The sequence below is a fragment of the Triticum aestivum genome, chromosome 3D (assembly GCF_018294505.1).
Source record: "Triticum aestivum cultivar Chinese Spring chromosome 3D, IWGSC CS RefSeq v2.1, whole genome shotgun sequence".
In the NCBI taxonomy this organism is placed as follows: domain Eukaryota; kingdom Viridiplantae; phylum Streptophyta; class Magnoliopsida; order Poales; family Poaceae; genus Triticum; species Triticum aestivum.
This window is the reverse complement of record NC_057802.1, coordinates 18,793,385-18,812,678: the sequence shown is the minus strand read 5'-3', so window position 1 is coordinate 18,812,678 and position 19,294 is coordinate 18,793,385. Positions and strand designations below refer to the sequence as shown.

General features: G+C 49.1%; 1 protein-coding gene across 9 annotated transcripts; it reads right to left on the bottom strand.

Annotated features, from left to right (window-relative positions):
- Nucleotides 1-5,801: 5,801 nt before the first annotated feature.
- Nucleotides 5,802-18,778, bottom strand: LOC123076963 (LEAF RUST 10 DISEASE-RESISTANCE LOCUS RECEPTOR-LIKE PROTEIN KINASE-like 2.4). Of its 9 annotated transcripts, none has more exons than XM_044499141.1 (5): nt 18,406-18,678; nt 8,321-8,356; nt 7,999-8,099; nt 6,933-7,362; nt 6,346-6,839 (listed from the first exon to the last, which is right to left on the bottom strand). In XM_044499141.1, exons 1-5 carry the CDS (start codon nt 18,552-18,554, stop codon nt 6,734-6,736), a joined length of 822 nt encoding a protein of 273 aa, XP_044355076.1. In that variant the 5' UTR covers nt 18,555-18,678; the 3' UTR covers nt 6,346-6,733. The 9 variants fall into 9 exon arrangements, with proteins under 9 accessions (XP_044355070.1, XP_044355076.1, XP_044355077.1 ...); XM_044499142.1 differs by lacking the exon at nt 18,406-18,678 and adding an exon at nt 15,556-18,000; XM_044499135.1 differs by lacking the exon at nt 6,346-6,839 and adding an exon at nt 5,802-5,945 and having other exon boundaries at nt 6,933-8,099; nt 18,406-18,778.
- Between the last annotated feature and the right edge of the window lie 516 nt (nt 18,779-19,294).

Genomic DNA, 19,294 nt, shown 5'->3' with positions numbered 1-19,294 from the left:
TGAGGCCTAGGAGTACAACACTTGGTTTCTAAAGGTTGACGGCGGAAGCGTTTGGGTACATCTGCGTCTACGGGACTCCATTTCCCACAAGAACAGCTGACCAGGATAACTCCTATCTTCGCGAGGCTGCTATCGTCAACACGTAGGCTCCGAGGTTGTCACCGCGATGCTTATCTCCATGCGCGAAAATCTGGCCAAGACAATAGCCAAGGACAAGCCAGTGAGTACGTTTGAATGTACTCGCAAACATTAAGAACATAGGTATAATATAATAAGGGACAATCCTGCTCCGAAGTAATTATGATCACAACATCTGCCACGAAAGTCTGTGTTGCTCGCATGCAGAGATAATGTGAACATGCAGTACGTGGGTGAGTACTATGAAAGTACTCGCAAGATAGTTCAAACATAAGAGATAACAATTGTAAACACGATGCATGAGAACAGATTAACAAGTGCAATCAGACATAGAGATAATGATGCATGGGAAACAAAAGAGAAGTCGGGCGGTAGTCCTCCCGAAATCCCAAAGTAAAATACTGAGGGCCAAGCGAGTGTCTGAATGACTCCTCGAGAGGAAAATGCAAGAGTAACCATGCCGCAGTCGGGCGTCTGAGCTACACCACATAAAGGGCTTATAAAAGATAAATAAATAACAAGCATGCCGCAGTCGGGCGTCTGAGCGACACCACATAAAGTTTTATAAAAGAATAATCACAGTGAGTATCCAGGAGGTAGAACCATCCCAGGGATACTCAATAAAATACATAATGTAAATGGTTAGTCCACAATAATAACAAAATTAAAACACGATCCCCAGATGTCACAGGTCATAAACAAAAATCGCGTCCAGCCGTTTCTCCATCCGAAGACCGTTACTGAGTTCTAGCTGATTCGTTCTCCATCCGAATACCGTTACTATGATCCAGTTAGCCGTGTCTCCATCCGAAAACCGTTACTAAGTTCTAGTTAAATCGTTCTTCATCCGAATACCGTTACTATGATCCAGTTAGCCGTGTCTCCATCCGAAAACCGTTACTAAGATTCAACTCAGACTGTGGTCCTTACTCAAGAACATGGCTATCCAGCAGGATATATCCTCTGCAGAGGGAGCACTATTTTCCCACGAGTAACGGATTTACTTAGTCCATCGGGACTAATTCCGCCTACGGCCTTTTAATTGAAAACACGCCTGACCTGCACACACCAGCTTAACTCACCGATGTCTGGAATCACCCACGACACCTGCCAAGAAAAACTCTAAGTGGGGAGGCTACAACCTCGACGTAGCATGGGATCAAATTTCTATATGCGCGCTCTAAGGGGTGCCCCCCTCTCGGTCCCAACCGGAAACACCCATGCCCCCCGGACCAAGTGGCATGCCTACCGGAGGCCTCCGGTATCTTCCACTATGGCCTCTCTGTACGGTGTGTGCTTTGGTAAGGGGTTGACAACTTACTGAACCATACCCCGTCTGCGACAGGGACAAGTGGTGGTACCAACATAGGGAAGCTACTGACCAAGACTCGACCTATGACCGACTCAGGTGGTCCAAGTATCCTCCAACAATATTACCATTAGGGGATAAATCACCACTCATCAAGCCTCACCATGCCATACCGGACATACTCGTCTCGACGAGGGACTACGGACAAGCTCGTGTCTACCCAAGACCACGACTTTCCCGGCTTCCTTCCAGTATGCATGAGGAGCTCACGGGGATGATCTAAATCCCTAGTGTATCCATTGCTGACCACAAAATATCTCCAAAAGTACTCATGCACGAGACTTTATCGTTACATAAAGAAAACGCATACTCCAAGTCGAATGGTGTTGTAAACGTATCAAAACACCACAACAGAATATTATGCCAGAGTTCAGAAATGCTTGCCTTCAAGGGTATGCAAGAGATGCACTTTTTTTTAAAGCTTTCCCTCCTCTCCAAAATTCCTATTTGAGAAATATCCAAATAACAAATATTACAAACACAGTACAAAAAGTTGTCTCAAATATTTTTGAAATAAATCTTAAAATAAACTAGATGGAATTTGGGAGAGGTAGGAAAAAGAATCAACTCATTTGGAGTTTTATTTTAAAAGTTATAGCCAGTCAAAGTTTGGTCAAATCTCTGTTTTTAAATAAAACCAGAAAAGAAAACGTTTCGGGAGAAATACGCTTTCGCAGCAGAGGAGATGTACTCGGGACTTATGCGCCTTCACTTAAAACAGAGAAGACGGCGCGCGGGTCACTGACAGTGGGTCCAGAGGGCCCACTGGTCAGGTTTGACCGTTCTTCCCTCTCCCTCCTCTCCTCTGCCCGACGGGGGCGGGACTCCGGCGATGGCCGTCGACGAACGGCAGCTCCTCACGGGCACCCGAGGCGGGGATGGAACGGCCAGACTGGGGTAGTCCTCTTGGTGGTCGCTGGGTCGTCGGAGGTGGAAGGAGTCGCCGGCGGCGAGCTCCGCGGCGGAGGGGGCTACGGGTGAGAAGTGCGATTTGGGCTCAGGTGGTCTCCGATCGAGGTTGGGTAGCTGGGCAGCTCCGCAAGGGCAAGGGGAAGCTACTGGTGGCGTTGGTTGGGCGGGGGAGGTTCTGGCTACGGCGTATTGCACCGGAGCGCAGCGGTGGCTGAACTGGCCGGAGTTGGGGAAGATGGCCCTGTCCGGTCAATCTACGGCTAGGGAAGAACCAGGGGGGAGGTATGAGGTCGCTTGAGGTCTGGCACGCGGTCGGGGTTGGACCGCGGCGGCTGAGGATAAGATCGCCGGCGACAGCCGTGCTGTAGCTGCAGGGAGACGTGGCGGCGACGAGCGCGTGCCGACGAGCTTCGGGATAAGACTGAGCTGTTCACGGGGGCAGCAGGCGCGCTGGTGTGGTTTGGGCGGCGCCGTCCATGGCAGAGGCTCGCTGCCGACGCCGGCGTGCCGCCAAATGCTCTGCCAGCGGCGCTGTAGGGCGCCAGCGGTGGCGTGGAGAGTGGGCGAGCTAGTGCGCGGTTCAGCGGGTGAGCAGGGGCTAGGGACGGGTCGCGTCGAGTGTGGCAGTGCGGCGCGGCGGCTCAGTGCACGCGCGTGCAAAACGTGCGCTCTGGGTGCCCAGAGCACGCACGGAACCTGCTCGACGAAATGCCAAGGCGATCTAGCGCGCGAGGGTGGAGCTGGCAATTAACAGGACTAGGCTAAAGATAGCTGGGAGTTTAGTGGACAAGGTTGCTGGGTCATTGGAGCAAGATCACAGTGCAAACTAGGAAACATGCCCAAAACTGACTGTGCTCACCAAGTGTTCGACAGAATGCCAAGTGCACTTAGGCAACTCTTGGATTGGTCAAACTCTCCAGATCAGAGTCTCTTCAGGTGTGGATGATGATGGCACGCTCATTTGGGCAAAATCAGAAACTTGCTAGTGCAAGTCTTGCAAAACTCCAGCTTTGGACAGGAAGAGTCAGAGCTCATTTCAAGCACTTAAAATTCTCCAATGGGTCCAATCTCCTGGACTTAAGGGTTTTGAAGGGAGGGCTACAAGTAGGAAAAAGGGTCATGGGCACCAGATCAAAATAAAATAGGGTTGCAGTTCAAATCACCAAACTGGACCAGAATGAAAAAGAGGTTGATTCACTTAAATTTTTCAAAGAACATCACTGGTTTTTTTGCATAGAGTTGAATTGTATGCATCCACTGACATCTCCAAACACTTGGAAGAATTTTTAAAGAAATATTTAAATGGGTTCTAGTGCAAAAGTGCCTACTGGACCAGATTGAAAAAGTTGGTGTAGAGCTCAAAATCTCCAATGGCCAAAAGGTATTTTTGCATAAAAGTGATGTGGAAACATCACATGACATTCCCAAATTTTGGTGGAAATTTTAAATGCATTTGTCAAATGGTTGTAGTGCAAAACAGGCTCCAAAATTAAAAGAAATCATTTTTAAAAGAATAAGGCTCTGAGAAAACAAATCTAGCAAATTTAAATCCACTGATAAAGAATTGCTTTATCATAGAGAGTATTCAAGTCCAACAATATCTTTTGAAAGTTTTCCACTTGAAGTAAAAATCCACAATAACAAAAGGGTAAATCTTGACAAATGGAAAAGTTTTATTTCCTGGAAAAAATTTAAATCAATAAAACAAGGCCAAAATTTTGGGGTGTCACAGTCCCGGCCGTGCCTCTCGCAAACGAAAAAAACGTTTTTTGTTTTTTTTCTTTCACGAGAGTCACGGTTTTGCTTCTGCTAGAAACACGGTTATGCTTTAGCAAGAGTCACGCCGTGCCTCTCGGTAACGAAAAAAACGCGTTTTTTTCCTTTCGCGAGAGTCACGGTTTTGCTTCCGCGAGAGGCATGGTTTTGCTTTCGCGATTGTCACGGCCGTGCCTGTCGAAAACGGAAAAAAATGTGTTTTTTGTTTTTTTTCTCCTTTCACGAGAGTCACGGTTTTGCTTCCGCGAGAAGCACGATTGTGCTTTCGCGAGAGTCACGGCTGTGCCTCCTCAGAAACAGGAAAAAAACGTGTTTTTCTCTTTTTTTCGCGAGAGTCACGGTTTTGCTTCTGCGAGAGGCACGGTTGTGATTTCATGAGAGGCACTACTCCCGTGCCTCTTTCGGAAAGGGAAAAAACTCATGCTCCCGGTATGGTTTTTGTGTCCGGTTTTTTTCTTGAAAAAATAGTTCATCAAAACCTATCAACATTGGATTTAGTTTTGAAGATCTCGACGCGAGAAATCCAACGGTAAAAGCAGTTCGAGATTTGGACGCACGATTTAAGAGATAAAACGTTTTGAATAAACGGATCTACGAAAAAAAGAAACTCCCAGGTTGCCATTTGTCGCAGTTTGCGGAGTTTGAGTATCGATCGATCGATCAACGAGGAAAACAAACAAACTGGGCGGCATGGTTGCTCCCAATGTCCCACCTGGCCTGCCATGTTACTCGCCTCTTCCATCTTTGTTTGAGCTTGCATAGACTCGGGCAACGAGAAGGCCTATGGCCCAACGTTGATCGGTGTGGGGGGATTGGGCCGGGTCACACCGCCGCTGGCTGTCCAGTAGTGCCCCCGATTGCACGCCGGCGCAGCTACAGCGTGCATGTGGCTGCCGTCCTGACCGGTAACTCCAGCAGAAGAGAGACTAGCCTCTCGTCGTCGCGTCTCCCGCCGTCCGACCACTAGCCTGGTCCAACCCCACGGACCCGCTCTTCATCGGCGGTGGCTATGGCGGCCAGTGAGGGGCCGCGGAAACTGTGTCGCTTGAGAGGCTGAGAAGCGCCACAGCCCGCCAGCGAAGGGAGAGTGTCACCTACCGAGAGGACCAAGTAAGTATGATCCATCCTCCTCCCGCGTACACGATTAATTTGCTTGCTACTAATTGGCACCTGTGCGTCACAATGTTCAGATGGATTCTCAGATTTTAGGGGCTGTAGTTAGAGCCTAGATCCAATGCTTAGATCGCATTTATCGAGTTTATTTAGATGTGCATACACCTACAATTGTCAGGAAATTCTGAAATTCTGCTCGCTACCTAGATTGCGTTTATTGAGTTTTGGGGGAACATTGCAGTCAACAAGGTCTTGTAGTTGTCTGCCTCTGGCATAAGATCCAGTGCCCTTTAGCAGATGGAACTTGGAACACAAAAGTCGTCAGACCAATTTTTATTCCCTCCGTGGTTGGTAACTTAGGACATTAGCATGCGGATGCTAGACTCTAGGCCATGAATACATGGAATATGTTCTACTACAAAGCCGAATTTCCTCGCGCTTGTTTAATTTCTGAATGCACTGTACTAAATGCCACCTTCTCACAGTGTTGGGAGTCAATGTAAGTCTTTTTGATTCAAAAGGCTTATCTGCTCAAAGAGTTGACAGTCGTTGTAGGATTTTTGAATTCACGAGGCTTGTCTCCTCCCATCTGGTAGAACTTCCACTTTGTACATCCATATTGTGAGCTGAACTTTCACTGGAATGAGAGATAATTGCGTAGGTCAGGTTCTTCTTCGAGAAGGCCTATAGCCCAAAACCTCAAACGCAGTTGCGCGTTGCACTGCTGCTGGCTGGCCGGTGTGTGACCCCAATTCGCCGCACCATCTCCCACCGCGGTCGCTCCCTTGCCGAGGCCTCTCGCCGCGGCGTCTTCAGGCGCGTGGATCTCCGACCAACCGCTGTGGACCCGCTCGGCATTGGCGGCGGCTACAGCGGCGAACGAGGGGCCGCGGAAGCGATGTTGCTTGAGAAGCGGCGCAAACTCTCGGCTCGCCAGCGGAGGGAGAGTAATATGGTCGCCGGCGAGGTTGCGCGTGAGTCTAGGAAAAGCATGGCTCTGTTTGATTGAGTGGATACAATCTATGAAGGGGACCAAGTAAGTATAATCGTTCCGCTTTTACAATTATATAATCTGTTTGCTATGAATTGGCATATAATGTTACAATGCTTAGATGGATATACATTGTATGCCTCCGGATTCTGAAATTTGAGGGGCTGTAGTTACAGCCAAGAAGGCCTTGGTGGTTGTCTGCCTCCGATGCCTTTTAGCAGTTGGAGCACAAAACTCATCAAATTAAATTGTATATTCCTTCTGTAGTCGGTACCTTAGGACGCTGGCCTGTGGATGCTCTTGACTCTAGGTCATGCATACATGGAATATGTTCAACTACAATGCTGAATTTCGCTGCGCTTGTTCAATTTCTGAATGTACTCTAGTACAGGCCACCTTCTCACAGTCTTGATTCACAAGGCCTAGCTATCTGCTCAAAGAGTTGGCGATTTTTGTAGGATTTTTGAATTCACAAGGCTGATCTCCTCAGATCTGGTAAAACTTGAACTTTGTACATCCATATTGTGAGCTGAACTTTCACTGGAATCAGAGATAAGCGTGCAGGTCAATTTATTACATTATCATAATTGCACAGAAAAACAAAGGAACAAAAAATATGGGAGTATATCTTACAGCAATCCAGAGAAGTTTTGCTTCGGTGGCATGTCCATGTCATCTGAGCTTCTCTCGAACATTTCTAGGACTTTGGTTATGGTAGGGCGATATGCAGGCAATATATGTACGCACCACAAGCCAATTAATGTCATCTTTCTTGCGATTTCCTCAGTTTCTCCTGTGACTTCACATGCTTGTAATCCATCATCTTGCGCAAAGTGGTCATAAATCCAGTCTGGAAAATACTTTTCGCTGGATTTTGCAACAATTGATTTTACATTTCTCCTGCCTCCAACCATTTCCAATAGCATCATTCCATAACTATAAACATCTGACTTTGTTGAAACCACCCCGAAGGTTCGAGAGTGAACTTCTGGAGCGATGAACCCAATTGTTCCTCTAGCTCCAGTCATTGAAAGATTGCTCTCCTTTGTATGGCACAATTTAGCTAGACCAAAATCAGCAATCTTTGGGTTAAAATCTTTGTCTAGAAGGATATTTTGGGGCTTGATATCAAAATGGACGATACGTGTATTACAACTATGGTGCAAGTATTCGAGGCCGCGAGCAATCCCGATTGCTATTCCATAGAGACTCTCCCATCCCAAAATTTCTTTGGGGTTCTCTGAGTAAATGTACTTATCCAGGGAACCGTTGGGCATGTACTCATATATAAGAGCTCGTTTTGATCCCTCCAAACAAAACCCAAATAAGCTAACTACGTTAACATGAGAGGTCCTGCCAATACTCATAACCTCATTCACAAACTCGTCCCCATTTCCTTTGCAGTCATGCAAGAATTTTACAGCAACCAGACGACCATCGTGTAGTCTTCCTTTGAAAACCACACCATAACCACCTTTTCCAAGCTGATTATTGCGTGAAGACGTTATCTTCATTACCTCTGAATACATGAATCTTTTTGGAGCTAGGGATCCATATGATACTATCATGGCCTCGTAATTTTTTTCAATGTTGCTGCTAGTCTTCTTGCAAAGGAGAAACCATAGTCTCTTTCCCTTTCTATGCATTATTAGCACATAAAGACTTGCAAAGAGAAAGGTTGCAGCTGCTGATGTCATACCTGAGATGGAAGGAGATGTTATTTCCTTTTGTAAAGCAGAAGTTGTAATACCGTCATTATTATTTCCAGACCATCTGTAGTTTAGAGTTCTCTTGTGCACGCTGGTAAAAGTAGCAAGATGCTGAATGCCATAAATTGATCAGTCTTGTTATTATGCACAAACTTAGAGTTACTTGTTTCAGATTTTACTTTACAATGTATTTCCAATTATTATGGACATGATAAATTTGAAGTTCCAATTTTATCATAGAAAATCACTATTAGTGAGCTAATGATATTTAAATCATTACATATGAAAAAGATGGCAAAAACATTAGCATACCTATTAGCATAATCTTCTTCCCTCTCTTCTCGCCACCTGGAATGTAACATGCCATTTATGAGTAAAAACAATATCACCCAATAGTACTACACGTTCACTGTCTTTCCAAAAGAAAGAGACAAGCATCGTAAATGAATATTCAATATTCTCTGCAAAGTATACCAGAAAAAGAACATTGCAAGATAAGGAAGAGCAATAGAGATGACTTTCTTTTGATTGAGCAACTATGTCGCTCAAATATCGGTTTGACAAAAATATATTTATCATAGGCCTGTGTAGATTTGATAGCCAATATAACAGATTGCATAAACTGTATATTAGAAGGAACGTACATCTCAGTCCGCATAGCAATTAGCAGGAACATGGGTGCTCTGTTATTTGTTTGTGCAAATGTCCGTTGTACCAGCATGATCAACAGTGCACCAAAACCGAAGAGTACTATAGGGTACAGACCTAGACCAGTAGCATGCGCTCTGTTTTTTGTTTTTTGTTTTTTTTTGCGAATGAGCATGTGCTCTATTGAAATTGCTAAGCAGTACATTTTCGTGGCATAATGTACTCCCTCCGTCTCATTATGTAAGACGTTTTTACATGCTATGTTGCGTTCATTTTTCCCGTAAATCTCCTATATAGCTTGTAGAACTTACTTAGTTTGCCAAAACCGAAGAGTACTTAGTCTATAGAACTAAACCGGTGCACATATTTTGCATCGGAAAGTTCCTTCCTAGCCCGAGCTACATGGTACCCACTATCTCCAGCGTCAGTTCACTTCGAGATATATGCAATGCTCAGCGGCAGGGTCAGACAATTAGCAGACTGTAGCTGCCTCACCTTCTCTGCATGAACAGTAATTTTTTATGGACATTGCTTTCTCTCCTCATGTCATGTCTCGTCCTCTCATAAAATAATATGCATGCACATGCTGCTGGACATATCTCTCTCTCCCGCCCTCTCATAAAATATTTTTGCATGCGCATGCACAAGAGAAGCTTTATCTCTCTCGTGGTGTCTGACATGCATGCACAAGCATACTCTCTCTCCTCAGCGTCCCTCTCTCACAACTCTCTCTCATGAAAAGGTGTGACTGCCAGGGTATGGATGTTGTACTGTTCATGACATGAGTTTAAAAAAATGTAAGAGAAGAGAGAGTAGCATGAAAGAGAGCATAAAGGAAGAGAGAGAAGAGTTGCATGCACGGGAAGAACGAGAGAGTCAGAGGCACATGCGACGTCATGTCATGAACAATTCCCTCACATGCAGATGATTAAGGATTAAGCGTCTGACACCAACTGCTGTGTGCACATGTCTCGATGAAACATGGGCACGATTGAAAGGCTGAGATAAGGGGTACCGTGTAGCCCAGCTAGAAAAAACCGTTCTCATCCCTCACCGCGGCTTTCGTAGACGACATGCTTGCCCTCGCGCCCTCCGTCCAGGGGGCGTGGTTGGTGGTTGGGAATTTTAACCTCATTCGTTGGGCGCACGAAAAGAACAATAATCGCTTTGACGTGCGTCGTGTGTCCACTTTTAACTCGTTGATCAACACAGTGGGGTGGCACGAGCTGCCCCTCTCCGACAGGTTGTTCACCTGGTCGAATAAACGGGATCCCCCCACGCTCGCTAGGCTTGACCGAGTTTTCTTCAACTCGCTTTGGGATGTGCTCTTTCCTGATTCTTCTCTAGCCTCGCGTCCCCGTACCACCTCGGATCACTTTCCCCTCGTCGCTTCTATCTCCACTCGCCTCCCTCAGGCGGGGCGTTTCTTCTTCGAAAACTCGTGGTTGCTGGATCCTAGCTTTCTCCCCGCGGTCTTACCTGCTTGGTCGCGTGTGCCCCGTTCCCCATGTGCCGCGTCCCGTCTTGCCCGCCAAAAGAAAGGTATCAGGTCCGCTGGCAAGGTATGGAAACGACACCACAAATACATTCCCGTTTTTATAACAACTGCAAATTTTTGGTGGATCTGTTTGACTTCCTAGAGGAGCACCGCCGGCTCTCAGTCGCTGAGCTTGCGCTGCGAGGCGATGCCCGCCTGGCCCTTGCCAACTCGGTGGCTCGCCAGGCTGCTTTCTAGAGACAGCGTGGGAAGTGTCGAGCTGTGGTGGAAGGTGACGAAAATACCGGCTACTTCCACGCCCGCGCGTCGCACCGCCGTCGTTGCAATACCATCAGGGTGCTTGCGGTGGAAGGGGACGAGCTCGTCTCCCACAACGAAAGGAGGCCGCCCTGAGACGCCTCTACGCCAACTTGCTGGGCCGGGTCCCCCACACGTCGTGGGGGTTCGACCTGCCGACGCTCTACGCGGGGCGCCCCGGTGGTCGATGGTGCTCCGCTGGTTGCGCCGTTCTCCCGCTCCGAGGTCCGGGAGGCTGTCTTCGCTCTCGACAGGACCAGCGCGCCGAGGCCGGACGGGCTCGGCCCGGCCTTCTACCAGGCCCCCTAGAGCGTGGTCGTCGACGACCTGCTCGCCTTCTTCGACGCCGTCCACAACGGCACTGCGCGACTCGGCGGGATCAACCGCGCCCTCATCGCTCTCCTCCCTAAGAAGGAGGGGACTCCGGGCCCCGGTGACTTCCGTCCCGTCTCTCTCCAGAACGGTGACGTGAAGATCCTCTGTCGGGGGCTCACCACTCGGCTTCAACGGCAGATCGGTCTCCTGATCGATGTGGATCAATCTGGGTTCCTGTCTGGGCGAAGCATCTCAGAGAACTTCGTCTATGCGGCGGAACTTGTCCAATGCTGTAAGAAGAGGGGGGCGCCGACGCTGGTGTTCAAGCTCGACTTCGCCAAGGCCTTCGACTCCATTGCCTGGCCTAGTCTTCGCCGGATCATGGAGGTGAGGGGGTTCCCCGCTGTGTGGTGTGACTGGATGGACCTCATCCTCTCGTCCTCCACTGCGGCGGTCCTCCTTAACGGGGTGCTCGGGCGCTGGTTCGCCGTCCGCAAGGGGCTGCGCCAGGGCGACCCCATATCCCCGTACCTCTTCCTCCTGGTCGCCGATGTGCTTCAGCGCATGATCCGCTCCGACGGCGGACTGCAGCACCCCCTGGTCGATGGCGCGCCCCCGGTGGTGCTGCAGTATGCTGACGACACGCTTATCATCATTTGTGCGGCCCCTGAGGGCGCGGCCCGGTTGCGGATCGTCCTCGACCTCTTCGCCAAAGCTACCTGGCTGGTCATCAACTTCGCCAAGAGCACTCTTGTTCCCATGCACGTCGCCCCGGAGGTGCTGACGGCCGTCGTCGCGTCCTTCGAGTGCTCAGTCGACTCCTTTCCCCAGACCTATCTGGGGCTGCCGCTATCCTGCGACAAGCTAAAAATTGATGACTTCGTCCCGATGATCGCCAAGGTCGACCGCTACCTTGCAGGGTGGTGGGCGAGGCTGTTGTCGCCTGCGGGGCGCCTGGTGCTCATCAACGCGGTCCTCGACTCGCTCCCCACCTATGCCATGGCCGCCATGCGGCTGCCCCCTGCGGTCCTGCATAAGCTCGATGGGCTACGACGCGCGTTCCTTTGTAATGTTGCGGACAGAGCATCAGGCGCCCAGTGCCTGGTTGCTTGGGATCGGGTCTGCCGGTCGAAGGCGGGGGGTGGCCTCGGTGTTCGGGCCCTGGGTGTGCAAAATGACTGCCTCCTCCTCAAACTGCTGCACCGCCTCCACTCCCACACGCCGTCCAGATGGGCTTCCTGGGTCTGGGACCAGTTGGCGGGGCAGTCCCTCCTTGGAGCCGGCCGCTCCCCCCTTGAGGGTGAGCACTGGTCGGCCCTCCTGCGGCTGCTTCCGGTGTACAGAGCTCTCACCAAGGTGGAGGCCGGGGATGGGCGTGCGACCTCCTTCTGGCATGACCGCTGGCTCCCCTGTGGGATGCTCCGGACGACCTTTCCTGCCTTGTTCACGCATGCCACCTGCTCCGAGGTCACGGTCTGGGAGGCGCGCCGCCGCGGGGTGCGCGCGCTGCTGGTGCCCCGGCTCACCCCGCGGGCGGCCCAGGAACTTGATGCGGTTCAGCTGCTGGTTGCGGCGTGCCCCCTCCGGCGAGCCCGACGCCCAGTCTGTCGCGCTCTGTGCGGGACCTGGTGGTGGGTTCTCTTCACGGGGCGCCTACGCCCTGTACCACTACTACGGTGTGGGCGCGCCTGCGGCTTCCTTCCTTTGGTCTTCCCGTGCCCCATCGCGAGTCAAGTTCTTCGGGTGGCTGCTCACTCAGTCTCGTGTGCATACACGGGACGTGCTGCTGCGCAAGACCATCCTCACTGCGGCAGAGGCCGGGTGCCCCTGCTGCGAGGCGGAGCTTGAGACGGCCGACCACCTCATCTTCGGGTGCCCGTTCGCGGTGCAGTTTTGGCGTAGGATCGGGCTGCCCCCTGCTGCAGGTTCGGTTCGTGCGCTTCATCGCTTCGACGCGTCCCCGGCCGTCGGCGCCAACTCTCCTGTGGGCTTCGTCCTTCTCTGCTGCTGGCGGCTATGGAAGCGTCGAAACGCCATTGTTTTTCAGGGTGACACGATGTCCCTTGCTGCTACACTCAAAGCCTGTCGGGATGATGCAGTGCTTTGGCGTGGCCAGATGAAGACCGACGATCAGTCCCACATCGACGTTTGGTTGTCTGTTCTTAGATGAGCCTGTGAGGCTTGCGGATCCTGAGAGTTGCACTCAGCTCTCGCCCCTCTTATAATGACTGAATTCTCTGGTAGCTTTTGCCCCATTTACGCAATATATACAGGTGGTGGAAGGGATCCCCCCCCTCTTGAAAATTCAAAAAAAAAAACCGTCCTCATTTTGCATAGGTCAAACTCACTGTCACTATTATACGTGTGCGAAGCTCACCGCAGATGGTGTGGACGGAGACACATGCAGTCGGAGTCAGAGCAGTGGCACTTTAAGATATTGTAGGTACTATTAACCCGGCAAAGCCCTCCACTTTCCTGGCACACCATGCAATCACCCGGCGTATAGTAAGAAGAAACCCACCCTTCATCAACATGTTGTAGTATCCCTATTGTGCCCTCGTACCCAGCACCGGCATCATCGACGCCATGCAGCTCCTAGGCACCGGACTCCATTTTTCATCGGGCTTGTACCCACCGGTGAGGCACGTAAAATTTGCCATGAGTTGAACGTTGGCACGTTGGATCCATTCGTGCAGTTCATGGGTGCCCATGCAGGCAGCAGCGGCTGTATGTGCAGGTCGGTGCAGTTGAAGAGGAAGAAGAGCTCCTTGTTGGCGGGGCTGATGCCAAAGGGCGCGAGGCCGAGGTCAGAAGAGACGTTTACTTGGAGCTCGATTGCAGGTGCCGTCGTAGAGCTCGATGTTGGTGTCCGGGAAGGCGGAACGAACTGTCTTTGTAAGAGATATCCAGGATCATCTGGTTGTTCCAGAATGAGTTCTTGAGGAAAGCCTTCCCGGTGTCGTCACAGGTGACCTGGAAGGTCCGGTAGCCACACTCAGGCGGAGTTGTGCCGCCGGGTACACGGCGGGGAGGCCACTACATGTGGCTGGCTCGTGGTGCTAGATAGGAGGGTGAGCAGAAGCATGGCTGAGCAGAACATGGCAGATGTGAAACGGACCCATCTTGAACTGTGTATGTTACGCAATCCCGGGTCCGCTATCACCAGCGTTTCCGACCCACATGCGTCAACCAGGCCTAACCGAAGAGCAACACCGACTTATGACAGACCTTGGGCCCTCTTCCCCCAAAAGACTAGCCTGTTAGGAGGGGACACCCCCGCCCTTATAAATCGTGTTCTGCCTCCTCCCACAACCGATGTGGGACTAAACCCAACAGTGTAGCATGTATTAAAAGTGTGCAAACCATAGGAAAAAATTCCTTTTCCTCACCAAAAAAGGTATGCAAACTAGATGAGAGACGAGAAGGAAACCAATCAGGAGTTTGTCAAAGTATCACTATCATGCACTTGCCAATTTCCGGTGACTTCAAAATCTTGATTTGTCTATATTTTTTTATGGTGCAGGAATCGGAATGACCGTGTCCACCAAAGGGGACACGGTGTAACTGCTGCCGGTGGACTAAAGCTTTACCGATCGAGTATACGGCATGAACGCGATGATAGAAGAGGAACAGTGAGACCAAGATGGATAGCAGTGAGGTTGGATACATGCCTGTGGCCAGCTGTTTAATTTGGTAGCGAAAGAATGGGTCAAGCTCAAGAGATAATATTGAAGGATGAAGAAAAGGGAGAAGATATAAATAGTGGTGTTTGTTAGCCAACGAGTTTGACTAGTTATGTGGACGCATTTACTTCTCCATACCCACTATAGAGAGTCAACATCCAAATGTCTCGATCTATATTTAGTTGGTACAGTCTTCCACAGTTCAATCACGAACGCATTCCCACCATAAAATGCATTGTTATGTTTGGAGCAAGGGAACTGAGGCTCGGAGTGTCGTCATTGTTGGTCACCTAATTTTTGAAGTGTAAGTGGGGCACTGCTCAGTTCACCTAATTTTGAGTTCTACAGGTATGTGAATTTGGAGCTTAATAGAGGAGTCCTATATACCAACATTTCGGCACTTCAAATTTATTTCATACGATTACCATTGTTTGCTTCGCATGTTCAGCGGAGTAGGAATTGACTAGGGATGAAATTCAGTGTGCAGAGTTAGTTTCCAGATTTTGTTTTTCCGAACTATACAGGATGGCTGCATGTAAATATTTAAGATAAAAAAAGGACACCACTAGTTAATTTTCTACAAAATATTGATTGGTCAAATATTTTTTTTATGGAGCGCACAGATCGGAAGGACCGTGCCATTTTGCCACTACCAATGACCAATAGTGACAGGTCTCGCATCTTTCACCTCTCTTCTTTTTTGACCAATCCATATCTGACTAATTATTTCAAATGCAATCAAGTTTTGAAGTATGCTCCAGCTTGGTTCAAACTGCGAACTTGAGAGGCCAGCGGCGGACGATTTCGATCATCTAAGTGAGCACAATTCTTGAATAAACCAACAGGTTTATTATTCAGCAGCAGATAGGGTTTTCAAAAGATTATAAATCATCCAGAGGAACTGATATGAGTTATAAGAGTCTCTCAGCGACAGGGCCTGGGACGCGAAGTGACTGCTGCCCGTGGACTAAAGCTTGACTACCCCACTCCACACAGAACCGGTAGGATTGATAATAAGACAACTATCACACTTTTACTATGTAGTTTATTTCCATATTCTAGAATTTAAATTCAGAACGATGATACAAATTGATTTGGAGGCTTACCGGCACATGTTGGCCCATGCAGCATGCCACCGGCCGGGGCAGACCGGCAGAGGCATGCGAATTCTGCGGTGGAGCTGCTGTACCGGCACTCGCCGCCGCTAGCGACGCAGGCGGGTCCCCGTGGGTGGCGTTCACGTAGGCGGGTCCCCGTGGCTCTGTGCCGTTGCAATTGAAGAGGAGGCACAGGGCCATATTGCTGGGGCTGAGCTTGAACGAACTAAGAGCTAGGCTGGAGGACATGTTGAAATCGGCGCGGCACACACCGTCCTCGCTCCCGGAGAATCTGCTATGGGAGGCGACGAAGGAGCTGGCGCCATAGTCGATGCTGAGGACCTGGATGGCGGAGCCACGCATGGAAGCGGAGGTGTTGCTGCCGCTGCACCAGAGCTCGAAGGCTGGGTGGCCGCAGGAGGGCTCCGGCGCGGGGCGGCTAGGCGCGCCGAGCCAGAACGGGTACTTGATGGTGAAGTTCCCGCACGCCATCGGCTCACACTCGGCATGTACCCGTTGATGGAAGAGGAACAGTGAGGCCAAGGTGAAGAGCAGTGAGGTTGGATGCATGGCAGCAGTCTGAATGGAGGAGCCTGATTTGGTAACAGGGAAGGATGGCGCAAACTCGACAGATGATATGGAAGGACAAAGATGAGGGAGAAGGTAATACAAGCCGTATTAGCCAACTCCTTTGACTGGTTCTGTGGACGCATTTACTTTTCCACACCCACTAGAGAGAGTCAACATCCACATGTCTTGACCCATATTTAGTTGGTGCAGTGTTCCACAGTTTTATCGCGAACGTATTCCCACCATAGAATGTGTAGTTATGTTCTTGTAGTCCCAATACACATTTTGTAAGCAAGTGGAGCACTGCTCGAGTCCACGGGCGGCTTCAATAGTTTTGGGTATAGTTTGTGCACGTATAAGCTAAATTTCTAGTTTTGACATCACGACATCTAACTCGTAGCGCCACCACTGCTCGTGTCGGGTCTAGTAGATGCACTTCAGGTTTTCAACTAGCAGCATGTTGTCTAATTCTGTGTGTTCAATAGACATGTGACTTTGGGGCCAAGAAATTTGGAAGAGCAACAACCACAAGTTGGTTGTGGACATCGCAACGGTTCGAGAAAGACCTGCCATCAATTTGCGACTTGCGCGGGCGATAGGTTTTCAAAAGACAAATAAATGGAGGTGGAAGACAGCTAGAGTCAGAATTGCGTGGATGATGATTTTTTCAAAACAAAATAAATACTTAAGCAGAACCCAAGGGACAAGTCTTGAGCAATATGGTGCGATGCGTTGACTGTGGACTAAAGATGGACCGGAGGACTGAGTGTGCTTTGCAGAACATGGCAGCTACAGAGACGTGGAACGGATCCATCGTCTTGCTCTTGCACGTGCCAGTAGCGGAGTATTACAAGCGTGCGGACAAGGAGGGGAAAAGGCATTACATTCGCGTTCCGTTTCACAGCGTGTATCTCCACCACCCAAATCTACCCATGATGCGGGTGAGAAAGCTGAGAAGGGCCCCGCTAGGACCCAGGCTAGTCTTGTCCAGTAGTAGGTGACGCTGTTGCTAGATTCGCTTTACCCCTCCGGCTGTGGAATTAATCTCTGTGATTATCTCCCTAGCCTATGTTGTTGGAAATAGTTTAAACATCACAAAATTAAAATATCCTGTTATTGAAATTGTTCTCAAAGAATGTTCTTTAAATAGTTTTAAGTTGAAACAAACTTTATCCCGCAAAAAAAATAGAACCAAACTTTGTTAAACTGGTATCTGAACTTTGCCATGACAAATAGAAGAACTTTTGGAAAACTCTAGCATAGCTTGCAATTTTTGAAAAATAGGTAGAGAACGTTTTAACCGTATTTTTGGAACTTTGTCGCCAAAACTCAAAGCACTTTTCATTTTTATTGGTTTTTCAAAAGTCCTTCTGCTTTTCATGGCAAAGTTCAGGCACATCCTTCATAAAGTCTGACAAAGCCTTCATAGAAATTGCACGCACGTGATTTTTAATTGAGGCTGTGGGTTAACTTGTAATAATCCCACAGTAACAAGTGACATTATCCTGCGAAAAAAGTAACTAGCGACGTTAATTATCCACGCCAGATATAATTATGAGGTTGGTCTGCCACTAAACAGGAGCATGGGAGGGAAAAGTGCACAGAGCATGCATAGGACCTAGCTAGAGAAACGAATCTACTAGCCTGTGGCTGGTGCATGGATGACACAACGGTGGGCATAATTGATTGGACAGCATGCGTGATGGCCGGCTCGAATTGGCGCTGCATACGGAACGCGAACGTAGAAAACCCACTCAGAATCTATGATACTAGTTTCACACGGCCTATGTACCCCTCCACGGTCAAAGTATAATTGTCTTTTACTTTTGATGACTCCAAAACCTTGATTGGTCTAATATTTTTTGTGTGGAGTGCACAGATTGGAAAGACCGTGCCATTTTCCCACTAGCATTGACCGACGGTGAAGGTCTGGCATCTCTCACTTCTCTTCTTTGGGGGAATCCATTTATCACTTATGACTTTAAATGTATATCATTTCAAACCATGTTTTGAAGTAATACTCTAGCTTGGTTGAGACTGGGGACTTGAGGCCAGCGTCAGGCAAAAATCTTGCGTAAATCAACGCGTTGATTATTCAACAGCAGATGGGATTTTCAAAAGAGGAAATTGTCCACAAGGGATGGGACGCGATGTGACTGCCGCCCGTGGACTAAAGCTTGACCAACTGTATTGATCATTGAATATAACTACCACATTTTTCACTAGTTTATTACCATGTTATGGAATTTAAATTTTAGGATGATGATGAATATTAATTCGGAGGCTTACCGGCACATGTCGACCGCAGCATGCCATAGGGGCAGAGGCACGCGAACTCCGTGGCGGGACTGGCTGATGCTAGAGACGCACGTAGTGCCCGCCCAATCCAGACGGTGCCATATTGCTACTAGCAATGACAGACGGTCAGGTTGCGGCATCGCTCAGGCTGGCAGGCTGCTTGTGCTTGCACGCCTGAACTAATGTCTGCGATGCAAGCCAAACATACAGACAGGAGCAGCAACAAGCTGGTCGGGTACATCTGGAAAGGTTGGAGATCTGGTGATGAATTAGGTGGTCAATATATAGCAATGAGATGGAGGTGGGGGACAGCCAAAATCCGAAGGAATCGATTGGCTGAGCGATGATTTTTCAAAAGAAAATAATATGTTCTGCAGAACCCATGGGATAAGTCTTGACTAATGAGATGGTGTGATGCGATGTGACCACCAACTGTGGAGTAAAGATGGACTCAAGGACTGAGTCTGCTCTGCAGCTCTACAGACAGTAGCGACATGGACGGCCAAGGATTGTGTGCTGTGCCCAACTACAACAGTATCGGAGGCACAGAGCGTTATCAATGGCGGTACAGTCCCATACGATTTTTGAAGCAAGTGGAGCATTGCTTGTTTCTTGTCTATTAGATGTATTCAGTTTTTTCAGCTAGCCAATAACAAAAAAAAATGTTATCAACTAGCTGTGTGTTATGTAATTTTGTAAGTTTAACAGTCATGTTACAGTTTTTTTGATTTCGTTTTTTCTTTTCGGATGGCAACTTAAGAGCATCTCCAGCCGCGCCCCAGGAAGGCCTCCTCAGGCTATTTTTTCGCGCCGGTGTCGAAAAAACGGCCCAGTCGCGCCCCCAGGAGCCCGATTTTCGCCAGCCTGGGCCGAAATCAGC